This window comes from Ornithodoros turicata, chromosome 4 (assembly GCF_037126465.1).
Source record: "Ornithodoros turicata isolate Travis chromosome 4, ASM3712646v1, whole genome shotgun sequence".
Lineage (NCBI taxonomy): Eukaryota > Metazoa > Arthropoda > Arachnida > Ixodida > Argasidae > Ornithodoros > Ornithodoros turicata.
This window is the reverse complement of record NC_088204.1, coordinates 45,253,786-45,269,886: the sequence shown is the minus strand read 5'-3', so window position 1 is coordinate 45,269,886 and position 16,101 is coordinate 45,253,786. Positions and strand designations below refer to the sequence as shown.

The 16,101-nt window shown below is 43.3% G+C and overlaps 1 protein-coding gene across 3 annotated transcripts in view; it reads left to right on the top strand.

Annotated features, from left to right (window-relative positions):
- The window catches only part of LOC135391477 (transmembrane protein 94-like), a 587,105-nt gene that overhangs the window by 14,168 nt on the left and 556,836 nt on the right, over positions 1-16,101 (top strand). For all 3 annotated transcript variants that reach the window (XM_064621740.1, XM_064621741.1, XM_064621742.1), the window contains 3 exons: positions 1,092-1,225; positions 5,834-5,973; positions 15,819-16,030. In XM_064621740.1, coding sequence (XP_064477810.1) covers positions 1,092-1,225; positions 5,834-5,973; positions 15,819-16,030 — 486 coding nt within the window. The remainder of the gene's footprint in view (positions 1-1,091; positions 1,226-5,833; positions 5,974-15,818; positions 16,031-16,101) is intronic.

Sequence of the window (16,101 nt, the reverse complement as noted above, 5' to 3'; positions counted from 1 at the left end):
TTGTCTTTAGTGTGCATTAAATATCTGCCAGATACGATGATATCTAACATGTGGTTCTTGCTGATAACCGTGTCACTTACAATGCCATTCAAGACCCGCAGTCACAAGCTGTGTCCACGCAACTACACAATACACGCTTGTCAACAGTCACAACTTCAAAATTACGTCACTGATGTCCAACATTGATATTCACGATGGTAGATTCAGCTCAACGTTAGTAAATGTAAGTTACTGACCTTCTCGTGTAAACAAATTAGCATACGGTAATGCTGTTCGTCTGTGTTCCCTGTCCATGTCTCCGTCACATTGCCACGCTCTATACCTTCCCGCACTTCTAGCTTACCCTTTTGTTACCTCTTGTGTAATTTCCTGACATGTTTATATTACTTTAACGTTTAAAGACATGCAGTGCATAATTGCTAATGCGAATCAGTCATTGGGATACTCAGTGTAACTTCAGTCAGCCCTTATATCTAGAAGAAAAGATTAGTGTACAACAGAGCTTCTGCTTGGGTCAGGATAAACGTGAGGCGCGCTCCCTTCAACCAAAAGCTCTCTACACAAAAATAAAAAACCTGAAACTGAGTCTGAACGGCACCGGTGTACAGGTTATTTACATGCCCCAATTTAGAATTTGTATATATACCACTTAGAACTCGGTTGCAGCACTGTCTGTTTCTTCCCACTCAAAACTTTCCACCAATGTGTACTAGGGAACACTGAGGTAAAGCTATGCAGAATTTTACACAATTTTACACAAATTCCCAGAAGAAATATAGCAAAATGTGCAGGAAAGATTAAAATTAATACTAGCATCCTGGGATCCGAAACATGTTTTTTCTCCTCTTACATCGTTGTGCAACGCATCATGCTTGATGCTTTTCTCTCTGGTAATGATTCTTGTATGGTGAACATATGCAGAACAAAATTATGTGATCTACTTTAGTGTATGAATTTGTATTTTATTTGTTTCATTGGAAATACACTACATGTTCCATGATGCTTTATTGCTGTCATGCTCCTTTAGCATATTTGATTTGATATCACTAGCAAATTGAAAGATGACATTTGTTTGTTTGTTTATTTCCTAGTCCAAAGACGAAGGCTACGTATGGCTGAAGACGGCTATGCATCACAACAGTGCCCATTCCATGTTCCGTTGGCCAAGTGCCTTACTAGTGCTTCTGGAAGTGATAGTTTTCATCATTGTATTTGCTGTTGATAGGTAAGTACATCCTTCATATATGTTAAAATGCTAGCTGTATGACGCTAAAGATGTGTACCGTAATTTCACGCGTATAAGCCGCACTACAGATGAGCCGCAGGACGCGTTTTGAGGAACGTTTTGAAAATTTTCTAGCAAATAAGCCGCACTCGCAGATAAGCCACGGGCAATACGAGACGTCTGATTTGTGCGACAACGGAGACAGTAGAGAAGGCTATAAACCCTGTGGTTCATACTCCAGGGTTGGCATAGTGTACAACAAAGGAGGTCAGCTCTATAGAGTTCTACCAAGATCGGACTGTGCCCTTGTTGGACGTTTTTCATGGATTGATGGGTCAGTGGTCTTCCAGGAGACGTGAATCACTGTCAAGCTGCTTGGGGTAAAGCACCAGGAACATCAATCTACTCGAATGTGGACCCGTCCCTGTTAGGCACTGTTCATGCATCAGCAGGACAGTGCTGTTCCAGAGACACTGTCAGCCATTTCCTTAAAACCGGCGTATGGGGAAAATACCAGGAAAAAATAGTCATCAGATAAGCCGCACCGGTGGATAAGCCGCAGAGCGCCCGTGAGAAAAAAAAATTGTGCATAAGCCGCGGCTGATACGCGTGAAATTACGGTAATTGCTAGAAAACACCTAATAATGGTGTAGGAAAGATGTCTCCAACTGAGAGAACAAGTGTTTAATGCCACACGAAGGAGCAGCTATCCACGAGCTTGAGCTCTGATGAACCACGAAAATGGGCACGGGTAGGGTTCTCACAAATGGTATTTCTCATATTGTTGCACACACTCTCCTTTGTTGAAGCCCAGGAGGAACCAAATGAGAGCCTTGGTGACTTGTGAATGAAGATCAGTTACCCCATGTTTATGGGATTCTGCATGATTTTTTAAGCAGTGTAATGTTGATGGTTCCAATGTTTTACAACATAGCTGCAAAGAATCTTAGGAAGTATGGGTTTGTCCAGCCCACATGCTCATTTTTTACAGTGCCTTTTGAACTCGAGGGATAACATTGTTTGCGTGGGGAAAATTCTTTTAGTGGGAAAGGAAAGAGGTGGGAATGTTTAGTTTCTAGAACATAGAAACTGGCACTCGGGGATAGAGGCCGTTGTACACACACAGCAGTGAATGAAATTGGGGTGTAGAACGTGTTTGTTACCATGATCGTTCGGCCGTTGACCTGTGTGCTCATGCTCCATTCTAGTTTATTCATCGCTTACTCTAAAGCTATTGTTATATCTTGTGTGGAGAACAACCCAGACACTTCGCTCGTATAAAGATGTTTAATGGCATTGGCTGAGTAAAAGTTCGGGGCATGTTTGCTATTGACCACAAAAGTGTGTGAAATTAGTTATTTTGCCTGTTGTCTAACTTTAGTTCCACCTGTCTTGGTAGTGTGGCTGTGAGGTGCAGTAACCCAAGATTGGGCTCCAAACCTAGCTGAGGGCACTTTCACTGGGTAGCATAATGTAAAATCAGGGGTGTTGGAAGTCCTTCACGGAAGAGGGGGGGGGGGGGGGGGGGTGATCCCTAACCCAACCCAACCTAACCTAACCTAACCTAACTGAGAGGAGTCATTGACGTGCTTATTAGAGATGACTCGTCCATGCAATACGATGACTGTGGAGGTCGTAACACATTTCGAAAGGCCACCTCATGTTCTTGATTACCCTGAAAAATATTGGTTGATTTTTTCATTAAGTGCAGTAAAACAAATAGAAGTAAACTAGTAATAGCATGATCTTTTATTTATTTATTTATTTTGTGCTCTCCTCAAAAGCGCAATATGGTTTCGTCTACAAAGGGTGTCATTATTGTTGCACTAAAATGACTCTGCCGAGTGTTCTGGTCATAGCTTAGCCAAAGATTGCAGATATGTTACACGAGTCAATAAGCACACCAGTGAACTACTTAAAGACTCCTCGCTGCAGGGTAAGAATTTTCTTTCTAGCCTCGAATGTTTCCCTGCATTCATCAAAAACAAGTCGACATCTTTTGCAGTTGCACAATTTGCATTTTCCTGTATCGTCAAAGCAAGGCTACTGGATGGCACGTCGCTACTTTTCACAGAGCAGGTCTGCACATGGTAATTCGGTCGGTAGCACCTATTCAGCAGGGGTGTGCAAACCAAAATATTTAAAGTCTAATCGAATCAAATAGGGGAAAAAAATTCTGAATACCGAATCGATATCGAATGTTCATGCAAATCTGTAATATGTGACTTTTCCACTAAAAGTTTCCATTTTGTAGCCCACAGCTTTGGTGTAATTTTCCTGGCATTAACTGTCACAAGAGAAAAGAAGAATACAATTCTTCTGCTAAAACCGCCCTACTTTTTAATTTTACATGCTTAGATTTTAATGCTCTTAAATTTTAATTTTCCAGCCTTTCAAATGAGCCTACACTTACTGGAGTGGTCATCTTCATTTCAAAATTTTATGTCAGCCAGTGGCATGTTATACGGATGGGGCTGTAATTGTTTCGAGCAACCACAGGCCATTTGTGAAACAAACGAATTGATATCCTGCCTCAGCTTTGCCATGAACACCCTTTAGTTTCTTTGCTGTAGCCTGAGGAAGATACACTACTGAAATTTTAAACATAAGGGGCGTCTTTAAGACACCCTTTTTGTTCGTGGGCTGCAGTCGTTATTCAAGAGTCCTAACTTTTTAAAGGCAACCTCTCAGACATTAAATCAAAGTCCCTCGTCGGCACCGCTAAACTGCATGCAGGAGGGACACCGCCTCTTCCACAGACGATGTCGACAAAACTAACTTTCGATAACATTATCTTAAACTAAACACTGTCCCGCCTGTATTGATCCTACAGCAACGGCAATTTCCTTTAGCGGGCTTCACTTCATGCTTGGAAGCATCAGGTGAAGCCCACTTTCGGGTTGCGTCGTTCATATTCGTGGATTAGTTGAACACTGAAAAAGTCGAGTATCGGATATTTGATTCGTGAGTCGAATACTTCGAGCGTTTGATATTGGATTCGAATTCGATAATTCGAATATTCACTCACCTTTACTATCCAGGTGTACGCTTTCACTCTGCGCGGTAACAGAGCTGGAAGCGAGTTGTGTGTTGGACGCACGTACAGTTTCAAAATGGGGTGGTGGGGTGGCGGGACCCTCAGAGCAAAAGTTCAAGGGGATAAGGCCTCCGGAGCGAAAACTAAGGGGTCAGAGGGTGACCGTCCCCTCTCCCCTCACCTTTAGCTGCCTCTGTGTAAACTCAACCTGCTTAGAGTGAATTGCTCTGAACAGTCACTCATGGTCGTAGTGCCGTTATGATTCTGAAACACTTGAGCCACCATCGTAGTGTGCGTCCAGAGCTGAACTAGGGCCGTGGTTTGTAGCTTTGATGGACAAGTTTATACTCCATATTTTGCTTATGTTTTGTATGGTTGTTGCAAATATAGACTGGCACTTGTGACTTCTGCTCACTTATGCCCAGCTCAGCTCTCTGTTTGCTCACTCATGCTCAGCTCATTCTTCACATTGAGCATGAGTGAGCAAGTTCATGAGAGAATTTTTGTTTAGGTATGGCAGCCAGTACTATATAGCCAAAGTAGTTAGGTATTGCTCACCACCCTAGTTTCTATAATAGCATGTCAGTTTGTATAAAATAGCTGTGCGATGGAATGGACACTATGTTCGAGAAAAGGAAAATAGACATAAAGACACTCAACATTTTCTGTGCCTTCGAAGTAGCTTACCAAATGAAAGGCAGATTTTTAGAGCTTTACTTTTGCTGTGATTTTTCTACTGATTGCCCAGTTTGAGGTTAACCGCCTCTGGCTGAGTCTTGTCCAAACATAAATCCAGCACATCTTGTACATAGACAGCAGAACTATGTAGCATCCCTCAGCTGAGTATGGGAAAAAGATAACAAACAGAATTATTTTATGAATGTAGATCTACGATTTGTGCTTGGGAGGACTTCTGGCCAGGTGTAAAGACCCAAGATGGCATCGCGTAGATAAGACAAGCTGGTGGAGGAACTGGCGGAGCTGTTGTATTTGTGTTTTCCTTGTTTTTGCCCACGCTGGGACTTTTTCAGTATGAAAAACCTAAAAAAGAAGTTTCTGTTTTCAATAGTCTTTTTCTGCCAATGGTTAAGCAGGTGCTTTCAATTAGGCTTTTGCAATTGTTGTATCTGTGCAAGTGCTATGTGTGTGCTTCATCACTCTTTTACAGGAAAATCTGTCATTCTTATTTTTTGTGTGGGATGGGTCAGATAGAAAACATTTTTTGCAACAGCGATAGCCAGCCACATCTCTCTACATTGCAACAAGTAGTGTACCGATATCAAAGCTATACCAACCCTATAGGCAGCACCCTGCAGTGGAATTTCCCTGGCAGAATAATTTTTAGGGTTGACAGATTACATTTTATGCTGTACTCCGATTCACAGGTGTAGTATGTTTTGATTAATGTTGGAGAATAATGCTGATTCTGCTGGTTCATTTCTTCAGCAGGTGGCCTTCTGAGTTTCTCCTCTGTGGTAACACAGAAATTGATTAGGCTATCCTGTATAACTCCACAAAGTTAGTCCAGTTGGTATCATGTAATAAATTTGTGTTTGCCTTTGTGTTTGCAGCAGCGGAGCAGTTCTTCTCGGTGATGCCCTATTCCTTTTGTGTGTCTGGGCATTCAACATAGCATTGGTCTCCTGGAATGCTCGTCTGCGTCATCAAGAAATGCACCATCGTGCCAAAGACATCATTGCAAGTGTTAGCAGTACGTATTGCAACACAGGCCAGGTAGTGCAGTTTCAAGGCAAAAGCCTCAAATCGAAAAAGCTTAGGGATCAGCTAATATTTCAAACAGAGGCTGTTCTTCTACACTTTGAAGTATTAGCTACCCCTCATCTGAGGCTTCCGTTGTGATCACTTGGGTGCCGGATTTTCTGCTTTTCGACAGGCAGTGTAGCTGCTTTTTGTGATGTGAAGATATTTTTGGATCGTACGTTAAGGACCCACGGAGTATAATTCATTACAGAGGGACAATGAAATGTCATATAAACATAGCATCACAATAAGAGAGGGACATGTTCTTGAGCCAACAGAGATGCAAATGTTGTCATACACAACAAACACAGTAGACCCGCGTTATTTCAAGCCCCAATATTTTACACTTTCGGTTCACTGAAACAAATTTGGAATTTTTGTTTGGCTCACTATTTTTTCAATCAATTTTTACTCAAACTTTTCATTCCCCCGTAAAGTGTTGCTGCCCACAGGAAGCAGCGAAACAAAGCCCACGAAGTGCGAAGGGACTCCTGTTTTCAATTGGTTGTGCAATTTCTTGGGGCACTGTGAACAGTGCGCCGAATGCGCGAGCACAAAATGCATGCACAGAACAAAACTTTAACTGCTTGGGTTGCCCATACTTAGACATCGTGCGCCGCTGCACATTTGCTGAATGTGAGTTACTGCAATGCCGTACATGATGTCTTCACGGGGTAAATACAATCACCGACCGATAATTCGGAGTTTCCTATTCTTCGGATGAAACTGAGGTCCCGGGTTTTAGTTCGGGGTTTGAATTAACGAGAGTCTACTGTATTTCCATAATGTAAACAAGAAACATCTCTGAAGCATAACATGGTGGAAAACGCAACAGGGACAAGGACGACAAGCACGGACAGCATTCAACTATAGCCGTGTTCAACTTATGAAGGAAAAGAAATCTAGAGTCATCTCTCAAAATATTACTGCGCCAAAAATAGGATGGCTGGACGCAGAGAGGTCACACCCTCTGCCTGAGCCATATAATGTAATCCATCATACTCACTCTGCTTCTGTCACTACGCTGCAGCAGAAAGTGCTGATGGCGCATGATGGCACTGCAGTATTTCTTCTTGCTCGCTATTGCATCTCCAACAGCATATGTAGTTGATGGAAGATTTTTCTTCCTTCTTAAGTTGAACACGACTATAGCAACTGATTTATTTGGTCGAACAACTCTAGTCAGGAAAGTCATGGGGAACAAGGGCGACCTCTAGCAGTGACAGGTTGACTGACCTGTGACTCACATTGTTGGAGGATCGATGTACGAAAGTCACTTCTACAATCTCTCATCTAAGCTGAGAAGGGTGTCTATGTAGAACAGAGGCAATTGTGGAGGCAGGGAGGAGTGCATGCAGGACGGGAGTGTGGGTGGTATTTTAGCCTTAGAGGCATATCAGTTGATTGAGCTCGAATTTTGGCTCTGTGTTGGAGCAGCCGAACATTTAGACACTGTGACATTGGGCCAATATATTGTTTCCCACAGGATAACAGAAGGGAGTATATCACATTCCTATTGCACGAAACAAACCTGTTTTGGTGATTACCTTGGCATTCTTGATTAGTTCATACTCTGTTCACCGCATGGATGGTTCTGACAAGTTTAAAGACACAGTGGAAAACTATTTCGACTGAAAAGGAGGCATCTAGCTTTTTAACCCTGTGAGGAAACTCATGGCAATAGGGAATGCTCACTACCTGCTGCTTCTCCTCAGGAGGGGGCACAGGCCTACCAACTGAAAGAAAAACATTTCTAGCTCACGTTTGGATCTTTGATTTAGGGTACCCAGCTGAATACAATCTTTCAACCTGTAACTTAGGGCAGTGTTTCCCAAAGTGTGGTTCGCAGACCCCTGGGGGTCCGCGAGAGTGTCCGTGGGGGTCCGCGACCGTCTCTCACATTTCAGTTAAGATTTTCGTCCCCACAAACACGCGCTCGTACATGCTGCCCGATTTCCAAACACCCAGAACTTCCAAAATTGCTACAAGCATGCTTCAACGGCTAGCTTCTAATTTCTGATAGAAAAGTCCTGCAATGCACGTTTGTCCGCGTCATACACATACAAACAAGAAGAAGAAACCAGTCCGGAATCGTTTCTGAAGCTGTATCGAAAGCACGCAGCAGCTGACGAGGTTGCTGGTTATGCACTGGCTGTGACGGTGTGTGTGTGTGTGTGTGTGTTTTGGGGGGGGGGCGTGAATTGGTTCTCATCGCTTCCGGGGGTCCGTCACCACCAAAAGTTTGGGAAACACTGACTTACGGCTTCTGTAGCAGAGATCAACATATGACTTATTGAGAGCAGCTTTAAGAGCCGATTTAACGACAGGATCTTTTATGTAAAAAGTAAATAAGTAAAAGAGTAGGTAAATTTTGCTCTACCTATTTTTTCTTGATTGTGCTATTGCTGACAGCCATGCAGGTTCCCTAAACGACACACCTTAATTGATGTCTTTTGTTACATTGACGACTACCTTGTTATCCACCGCAGATCCAAAAAAAGGAAAAAAAGTATCCACCTTTAAGCAACACAGCCAGGGCTTGCAGTTCATTCAGGAGCTTCCCGACAATGATGAGCTGCAATTCCCTTGAACTTTCACTCCAGTTGTCCCAAACAGGCATCTGCTGATCTCATCAGCAAAGAAGCAAAAAGCCGTTACTCCCACTTTCCAGCTATCATCTGAAGATTGTAAAAGATTCTGTCGTTAAATGGGCTACTACCACTGCACGCGTTGTTGCGCTCGCCTCGTGCCACGTTCTCCACTCATTGAGTTTTTCAAGGCCAGGAAAAAAAATCCCCACAAGGCGTACGCTCCATAGGAAACGTTTGCGATGGTTATTTTTTGACACGCTTTACAACTTTCTAATTCACCTCTCAACCCTATGACAAACAATTAAAAAGTTAACTAGTTAATTCTGCCAAAGAAATCAATCAGTCACCGTGAAAAAATTCTGGAGATTAGAACATTCCACACAGTATTCTGCAGTTTTCATTTGCCTATGCCTATACAGTCGAGCCCGTTTATTACGATCTTCGATAGAACGATAACTCCAATATTGCGATCGAATTGCTGGTTCCCGTCAGCTCTCCCATTGAACTACATGTAAACAAAACATCGATATAACGATCGCCGCGAAAGCGCTTGCTCGCATATAGCGATCGGAATTCTCCCAGCGGCTGGTAAAACGAGTTAAAAATAGAATGCAAGATTGCACCATTTCACTGAAAACAAATTACATGGGCATTTTCACGAGCCTTCGCCTTCGTGCGCGCTCAAGTGAGAACGCAGTGCGTTTATCCGCACATGCCTACCGGGGATTAGATGCATGCGTTGCAAGGCACGCGACTTCGAAAGGGCGGAAGGGGCTCGCGCGAAGTAGAGAACGTTGTTCCCTCTCCACATCGTTCTCTCGTCTTCAAGCTTTTTTTCTTGTTTTGCTGCATTGCTTTGCTGCGTCCGCAGTTCCGGCCGGTTTTTGACGAGGAAAGACGCGTGGCTCGACCTGAAGTTGCATGCGCTCTGCGGGTTTCGGACTGGTGCAAAACCGCATTGTGAAGTACCGCTGCTTCGAAAACGTGTATTGGCAGACAGTTCCGTGTCGCCAACCAAACACGCGTCGACGGATTACCCGTGACGGAGGCGCATTCTGATGGACAACACAGTCCCGATCGTGAGAACGGTGATGACTACGGCATCGGATGACGAGCAATGGACGAGGTCCTCGATCTGAAAAGGTGCGGCGCCTCACGCGATATCGGCGGTTATGTTATCAACAAACGTGCATGTTCAGGGGCGTTCTACTTCGTTTAGCGGCAATTTCTCGAGAGCTTGTTTTTAACGGTACTTTGATATAACAATCAGATTTCGCGTTCCCGTCAGTATCGTTATAAACGGGCTCGACTGTATTTGTTTTTTAGACCCCAGTGCACATTAGCCTGGACACCCTGTATTACGTACTTAAAAGGACGGTGAGCTGTTTGGTTGAACAGGTGTCCCGTTAGCCAATCTAGCTGCAAAACTTCTTGCACATACTTCAAAGTAAGAAGCAAGTTTTTTAATAATGGAATTGAAATCTGCCACTCTATGATTTTTACAGGGGTTGAGACACTTTCATACATGTGGTTCATTACATCATGGACACATTGTATTGCGCACCAGAAAACAGAGGAAAAAAGAATTATACTTCTACGTGTTGTCCTTAGCGAGATACAAGCTACAAGCACTGGAACGCATTCCCAAGCGAAGCGCAGATGTCACAGACTTCAGGGTTATGTCCATTCCCATTGGCTGCCGTAAACATGTGACTTCTCGGCCACTGCCTCACTGGCAGCGGTGAGGTCTGTGATGTCGGAGACGCATGAGTTTCTGTATCTGCGGTGCCCATTTTCTCCGTGTCTATTATCCTCCTCACTGTGAAACTTTCAATGGATGTTCACATCAATGCAAAACACCGATTTTTACGTTTATCTGGTGTAACCTGGGATGACCTGGTGCCATCCCTTTAATCACTTTCTTCAGTGTTCTGGCTCATGGCGGTATTACTACTATGGGAAATGTTAAGAACTTCGGATCCCTTGGGCAGCAAAACAGCAGAATGATGATATACATAATGTCAGGTTCATTCGGCAAAATTGTATAAAAGGTATTGGAAGAAGATCTTGACATTCTCGTAGGTTCTTTGATAAGTCGATCAAAGTTGGAAATATAATTCACCGAAGTCATATGCTTCAGGTTGATACCTAGTATGTACCCAGCCAGTCTGCAGGAAGTTGGAAGGCGATGACATACACTAAGCAACTGGTTAAAACTTGGATAAGTAAAAGTTGGCCAAACAATTTCTCGATCAGAAGGAGCATGTGCAGTTAATGGAAGGCTATCATTAAAGCAAGATGCCTACAACCACCTTTACGACCCACAAGATCATGACTGAAGCAAATGAAATTTAGAAGAATTTCACTGTCAAGTATGTTAGCATTTAGCCACGTTTCAGGAAGTACAGTAATGTCAGCGTTACAGTTACCAGCAAGTGAGCATAAACTATCACATATGTTGGCGTCAGAATACATAAGTTATCAATCTTTGGTCAGGCACTGCTATCAGTGTGTGCTTGCATGTTGCTCGTGGAACGCATGACCTGGGTCAGAGAGGCCCTGTGATCATTGTATGTATTTTTCCAGTCATTGTTTTCGAGAAGTTACCTTCCTGATGACACAAACGTAAACCTGATTCAGTGGTGGAAGTGCTGTGCCATTTGCACCAAACTGTGCCAGTCTCGTGGTGCTGCGCCATCCTGCACCGTACAGGGTGTTTTTGCAGCAGTTGTGCCAAAGTTGCACCAAAGTGCGGAGTACGCAACTACTTCGCGTGCAGTGCATGGGGATTGCACACATCACGAGAAAACGAAACTCGAAGGGAACGAAGGTCACCAGCGTTTGACCAAATTTAAACGTGAGAGGGAGCTGTAGCAGCGACTTACTAGCCTGCTAATTGGTCGAAGCTGATACCAGCTAGGCCTAGCACTGGCCCAGAGGTTTTTCTCAGTCAAGTGAATGCATTGAGGAAAGTTTTTCTTTATAGAATAACATGTTCCTATCAGCCTAAAGCAGTTTCTCAGTACTTCAGCATCTTCGAATTGAAAAACTTCAGTGTAATCGGGCATCTAGAGCTTTTTTAGCTTGCATTTCCAATTTTATTGTTTAAGGGGAACCAGACTACATTTATTTATTTATTTATTTGCTAATTGATTCATACACACACACGCACGCACGCGACCAACCTTTGGTCCATCTGTTTGCTGCCTCATGCTCAGCTCATTCGTCACATTGGGCACGAGTGAGCATGCTCATGAGTGCAACTTTTGCCAAGTATGCAGTTATGACATATTCACCGAGATGCCATGTTCATATGTGTAGCAGGTGTAGCCGTTTTGGCCATGAGATTACCCCTTGCCCATGGTCTTATGCTTCCATTGGAACCGCTGCGAATATGAAGGACCTAGAGTAGCACAGAAGTCATTTTTAACACCCTGTTTTCTTTCTACAAAATGGTTAAGTATGCCAGTAAAAAGCACCATGAGAAGTAATTCACCCCAAAGAAATTATCTGATTGAAACTGATTGGTTCAGAGTATCGTCTGTTAGTCAGGTGTTCAGGGCTCTGAAGAAGCATTGCCCACAGGGAAACTCCCGCGTAACAGTGAAATCCTCCATGCCCACCGTTTCAATTCCTAATCCCCCTGAGGGAACAGATTTACTGACTACAAAAGAGGAAAGCCCTCACGCGCAAAAAGAAAAAGGCAGGCGCTGACCTCAACTGAGTGCGCAGAAATTATGACGTCATAAGTCGTCCCTCTTCTCCTTGTGGCACACCCCGTGTGGGAAGTCGAGAGTGAACGAGCGCGGCTGTGTCTGGGTACTTTTTTTTTTTTTTTCCCTGGCAAAAAAATTTACATGCATCGAAACCTTTTGTGCTCTTTGTCAAATTATTGCATATACATTCATCAGATGTCTTAAGCTCAAGATATTTTGGATGGACTTCTGTACGCCTTTAAGGGGCTATTATGATGGTTAGGATGGTACTCGTTCTGCTGATCTGCGTAGTGCTCGCAGCAATCCCGAGTTTTTTGTTACTTCTCACATCAGCTCTCTGTTTACTCACTAAGGCTCAGTTCATTCGCCACATCGAGCATGAGTGAGTTTTCCGAGATATGGAAGGTCCACTAGTGATGCAAAACTCTCTATAGTACTACCGATACTATCGATAGTCGTATGAGAATCGAACTATCGATAGTAAGAAAACTATTGATAGCACTATCAATAGTTGACACATTGATAGAATATTGATAGTACTCATGCGCCCAATTTGGGCAGAATTCGGTTAGTTTTCTGTGCAATGTGGTTCAACTGTTAGAGCTTTCTACAGACATGTCATTATAAATTTCACTATGATCCATTTGTCACAAAAGAAAAAAAAAGTAAAATATCTCACTTTCAGTAATAGCACTGCTGCTGCTATGTATGTATTCTCTGGTAACATAGCCTTGTCAGAAGCCTCGCTTTTGGGGGGGGGGGGGGGGGCGCAGAATGTTTGGGATGGTGGTGCATTAACTGCGCCAGCAACTACCAGTGATGGCCACTAACTACTTCTACAGTAGTTTAACTATAACTACTAACTACTTTTCAGGGGAGTAGTTAAAACTACTTTTTTAACTACTGCAATGTAGTTTAACTACATCTATAACTACTTAACGTTGTCCACCATCACCAATCCCTTGTAGTGTTCTTGGGCACCTAAATATGAATCACAAGCGATAATAAACTTTTGCTCAAGTCATTGCTGCGATCGTCAAATACAAAGCTTGCGGCGGGATTCTGTCTATGCCTACGCGATAAACTAAGTTACAGAATTATTCCACAGCATATGAGACTTCAGTCGACAAGCATTAAAAGTAGAGGTGTGCCAATAATCGAAATTTTGAATACGAATCGAATATTTGCGATATTCGATTCGTATTCGTATTTGAACATTTAATATTCGAAGTTTTCGAATATTCGATTTCTTTTCGCATATCACAGCAGCTTATTCCGAAGCTGTTGCGGGCTGGGCACTGGAATTTGTACGTTGCGGCGGCGAACATGCATAGTAGAACAGCTGCAAAGCTACGCGCGGAGTTTCCGAGGTACGCTCGTTCGCGAATGCGTTGCTATACGTTCGGTAACCGAAACCGAAACTAGTACGCAGTTGTGTGCGGCCGCCATTTTAGAGTCCGCCCCAGCGAAAATCGAGACCGCGGTACGTTTGATACATCGTCAGCATTGTCGTGGCTTTAGTGGATTGCTAGCGAACTCTGAACATTCGTGTGAGGCCTACAGTTCGGTGAAATTACGGTTAAATATCGAAATTTTGTTGTCAGTGAGCTGAACACCGCTGTTCAGCGTCCCATTGGATGCACAGCCAAAACCTGCGTCTCGAATGCGTCTTTTTCGGTTTCGATTTGTGGTTATCAGCGATATATGATAGAATCATGGTCGCGTTCGATGACGGCGATAATCGAGGAGTGCGACGTGTTGATATTTCGACATAGTTTCTCCAACTCCGGCGCTGTGCGACCGTATGAAAGCGCCAACTAGGATGACCGTAATGCTGCAGTCATTTGAAACTGCGCGAACTGTTGTTACAGATGATAGCAAGACGCATATATAGCCTAAAGCCCGACCTTCATAGATCGATTTTGCTCGCGACTCACGCGCGTCGCCGCCGGCGCGACGAAGTTTGAGGCCCGCGCGCAGATTTCTGAGAGAAAGATTTCGCGAGAAAGATTTTTGAAATGAAAGATTTTGCTTGCAGTTTTCAGCTTGCCTCATGAGAACATACACTGTTTCACTGTAAAAATAATTTTCCTGTACATGTGCATATAAGCATGTATGCTCTATGCTAAGCCAATACATTAATACATATTCCTCATTAGCACTTGGGACATTTTCCTATCATCAGCAGAACACTACTGTGACGATGCTTTTTTCCGGGGCTTAATTAACTTAATTAACTCTTAGAAGCCGTTATCCTGTGACGTGATATTCGATATTCGAAGGACAATTTTGTCGATATTCGTATTCGATTCGTATTCAAAAATTTCAATATTCGCACACCTCTAATTAAAAGCGAAGATTTAGTACACATGCCCCACATAGTTGCTCTGCACCTCCGTTCTCAACAAACGAGTAGCTCAAGGCAAAAGTCGGAAGCACAATCGTGCCGTAAAGTTTGCGGCAAAATCGGAAGTAGTTGACGCCTTCAATAACTTAACTACTGTAGTTAACTACTTAAAATAGTAGTTTAACTAGTAGTTGCCACTACATTTCTGCAAGTAGTTGATAACTACTTTTTAACTACAATCAGATAGTTTAACTAGTAGTTTAACTACATGTAGTTAACTACTGGCCATCACTGGCAACTACATTGTCTTGGCTCCGAAACCTTACGTTTCTGGAAGCCAGTGAAGGGGGAGAGCAAGAGCCCCCCTTGCCCCCTATGATAGTACTATCAATAGTCGAGTGTTGATAGCGCTATCGATAGCACTATTGATGGTATACTATCGGGTAGCAGATAAAAGTAGAAAAAGAAAATGCCTCCTTCCTACAAGTTTTACCATACAACTCCAGCTTTCCCTCCGACGCTGACCTAGAGCTTTTGATGCCCCGTAAACCAACCACAAGATCACATGATACCCTCTGAACTGTATTGATTGCGGCATTGCAGTCTCATGAGTGTGATGATTATGACGAGCATCTTCTTTCGCTGCTTGCAGTGCATCATCCATACATTACAGCAGCTAAATGGAAAGCACTTGTGTCACACGTGATTCTGTTTTCATTGTCACTGTGCTAGTATGGAAACGAAGACTGGAACGAAACCATCAATAATGAGAACCAGATCTAGCTATCCATAGTAAGGAAAAACAAAAGAACAGTACTATCGAGTTGATTATTGTAAAACTATCGATAGTATCGATAGTTTATTGATAGTTCTGCATCACTAAGGCCCACACAAACACTGTGTCACATGAGTTTGACCTGCATGATGTCCCATACACCACTTACCTGTAAAACTGGATGTGAGCTGCTGCGTGTCAACTTTTGTCACATGAAATAGAAATACATTTGTTTTTGTGTAATTTTGACATGTCGCCCAAATATCTTTCTGTAATTTGTTTTTGTGAACTCAACACCTGGTGTGTCATGGCAAAGACGTATGACAAGAATAAGAAGCAGTACATGACAGCACACATTGTTTGCAGACTGTATTCATCAACATGAAAGTGGGTTCCACTGGGGCCACACAGGACCATCCACGGGACTGCACCAGCCACAGTCTCCCTGCATTAGTCTTCAGTGGACTCGAAGAGACTCTCGACGTGTTAACCTCCCCGTTCCGTTGCTAGTAAATGGAGATGTGATCACAGTGAGACCTGGTCACCAAGTACCTGGCCGTTGCTCCCTAATCACCAGGGTAAGTGATCTGAAAGCCGCCCAAAAATAGACAGTACACACGACTGCACACAGCTTGTCCAAAGGCCCATG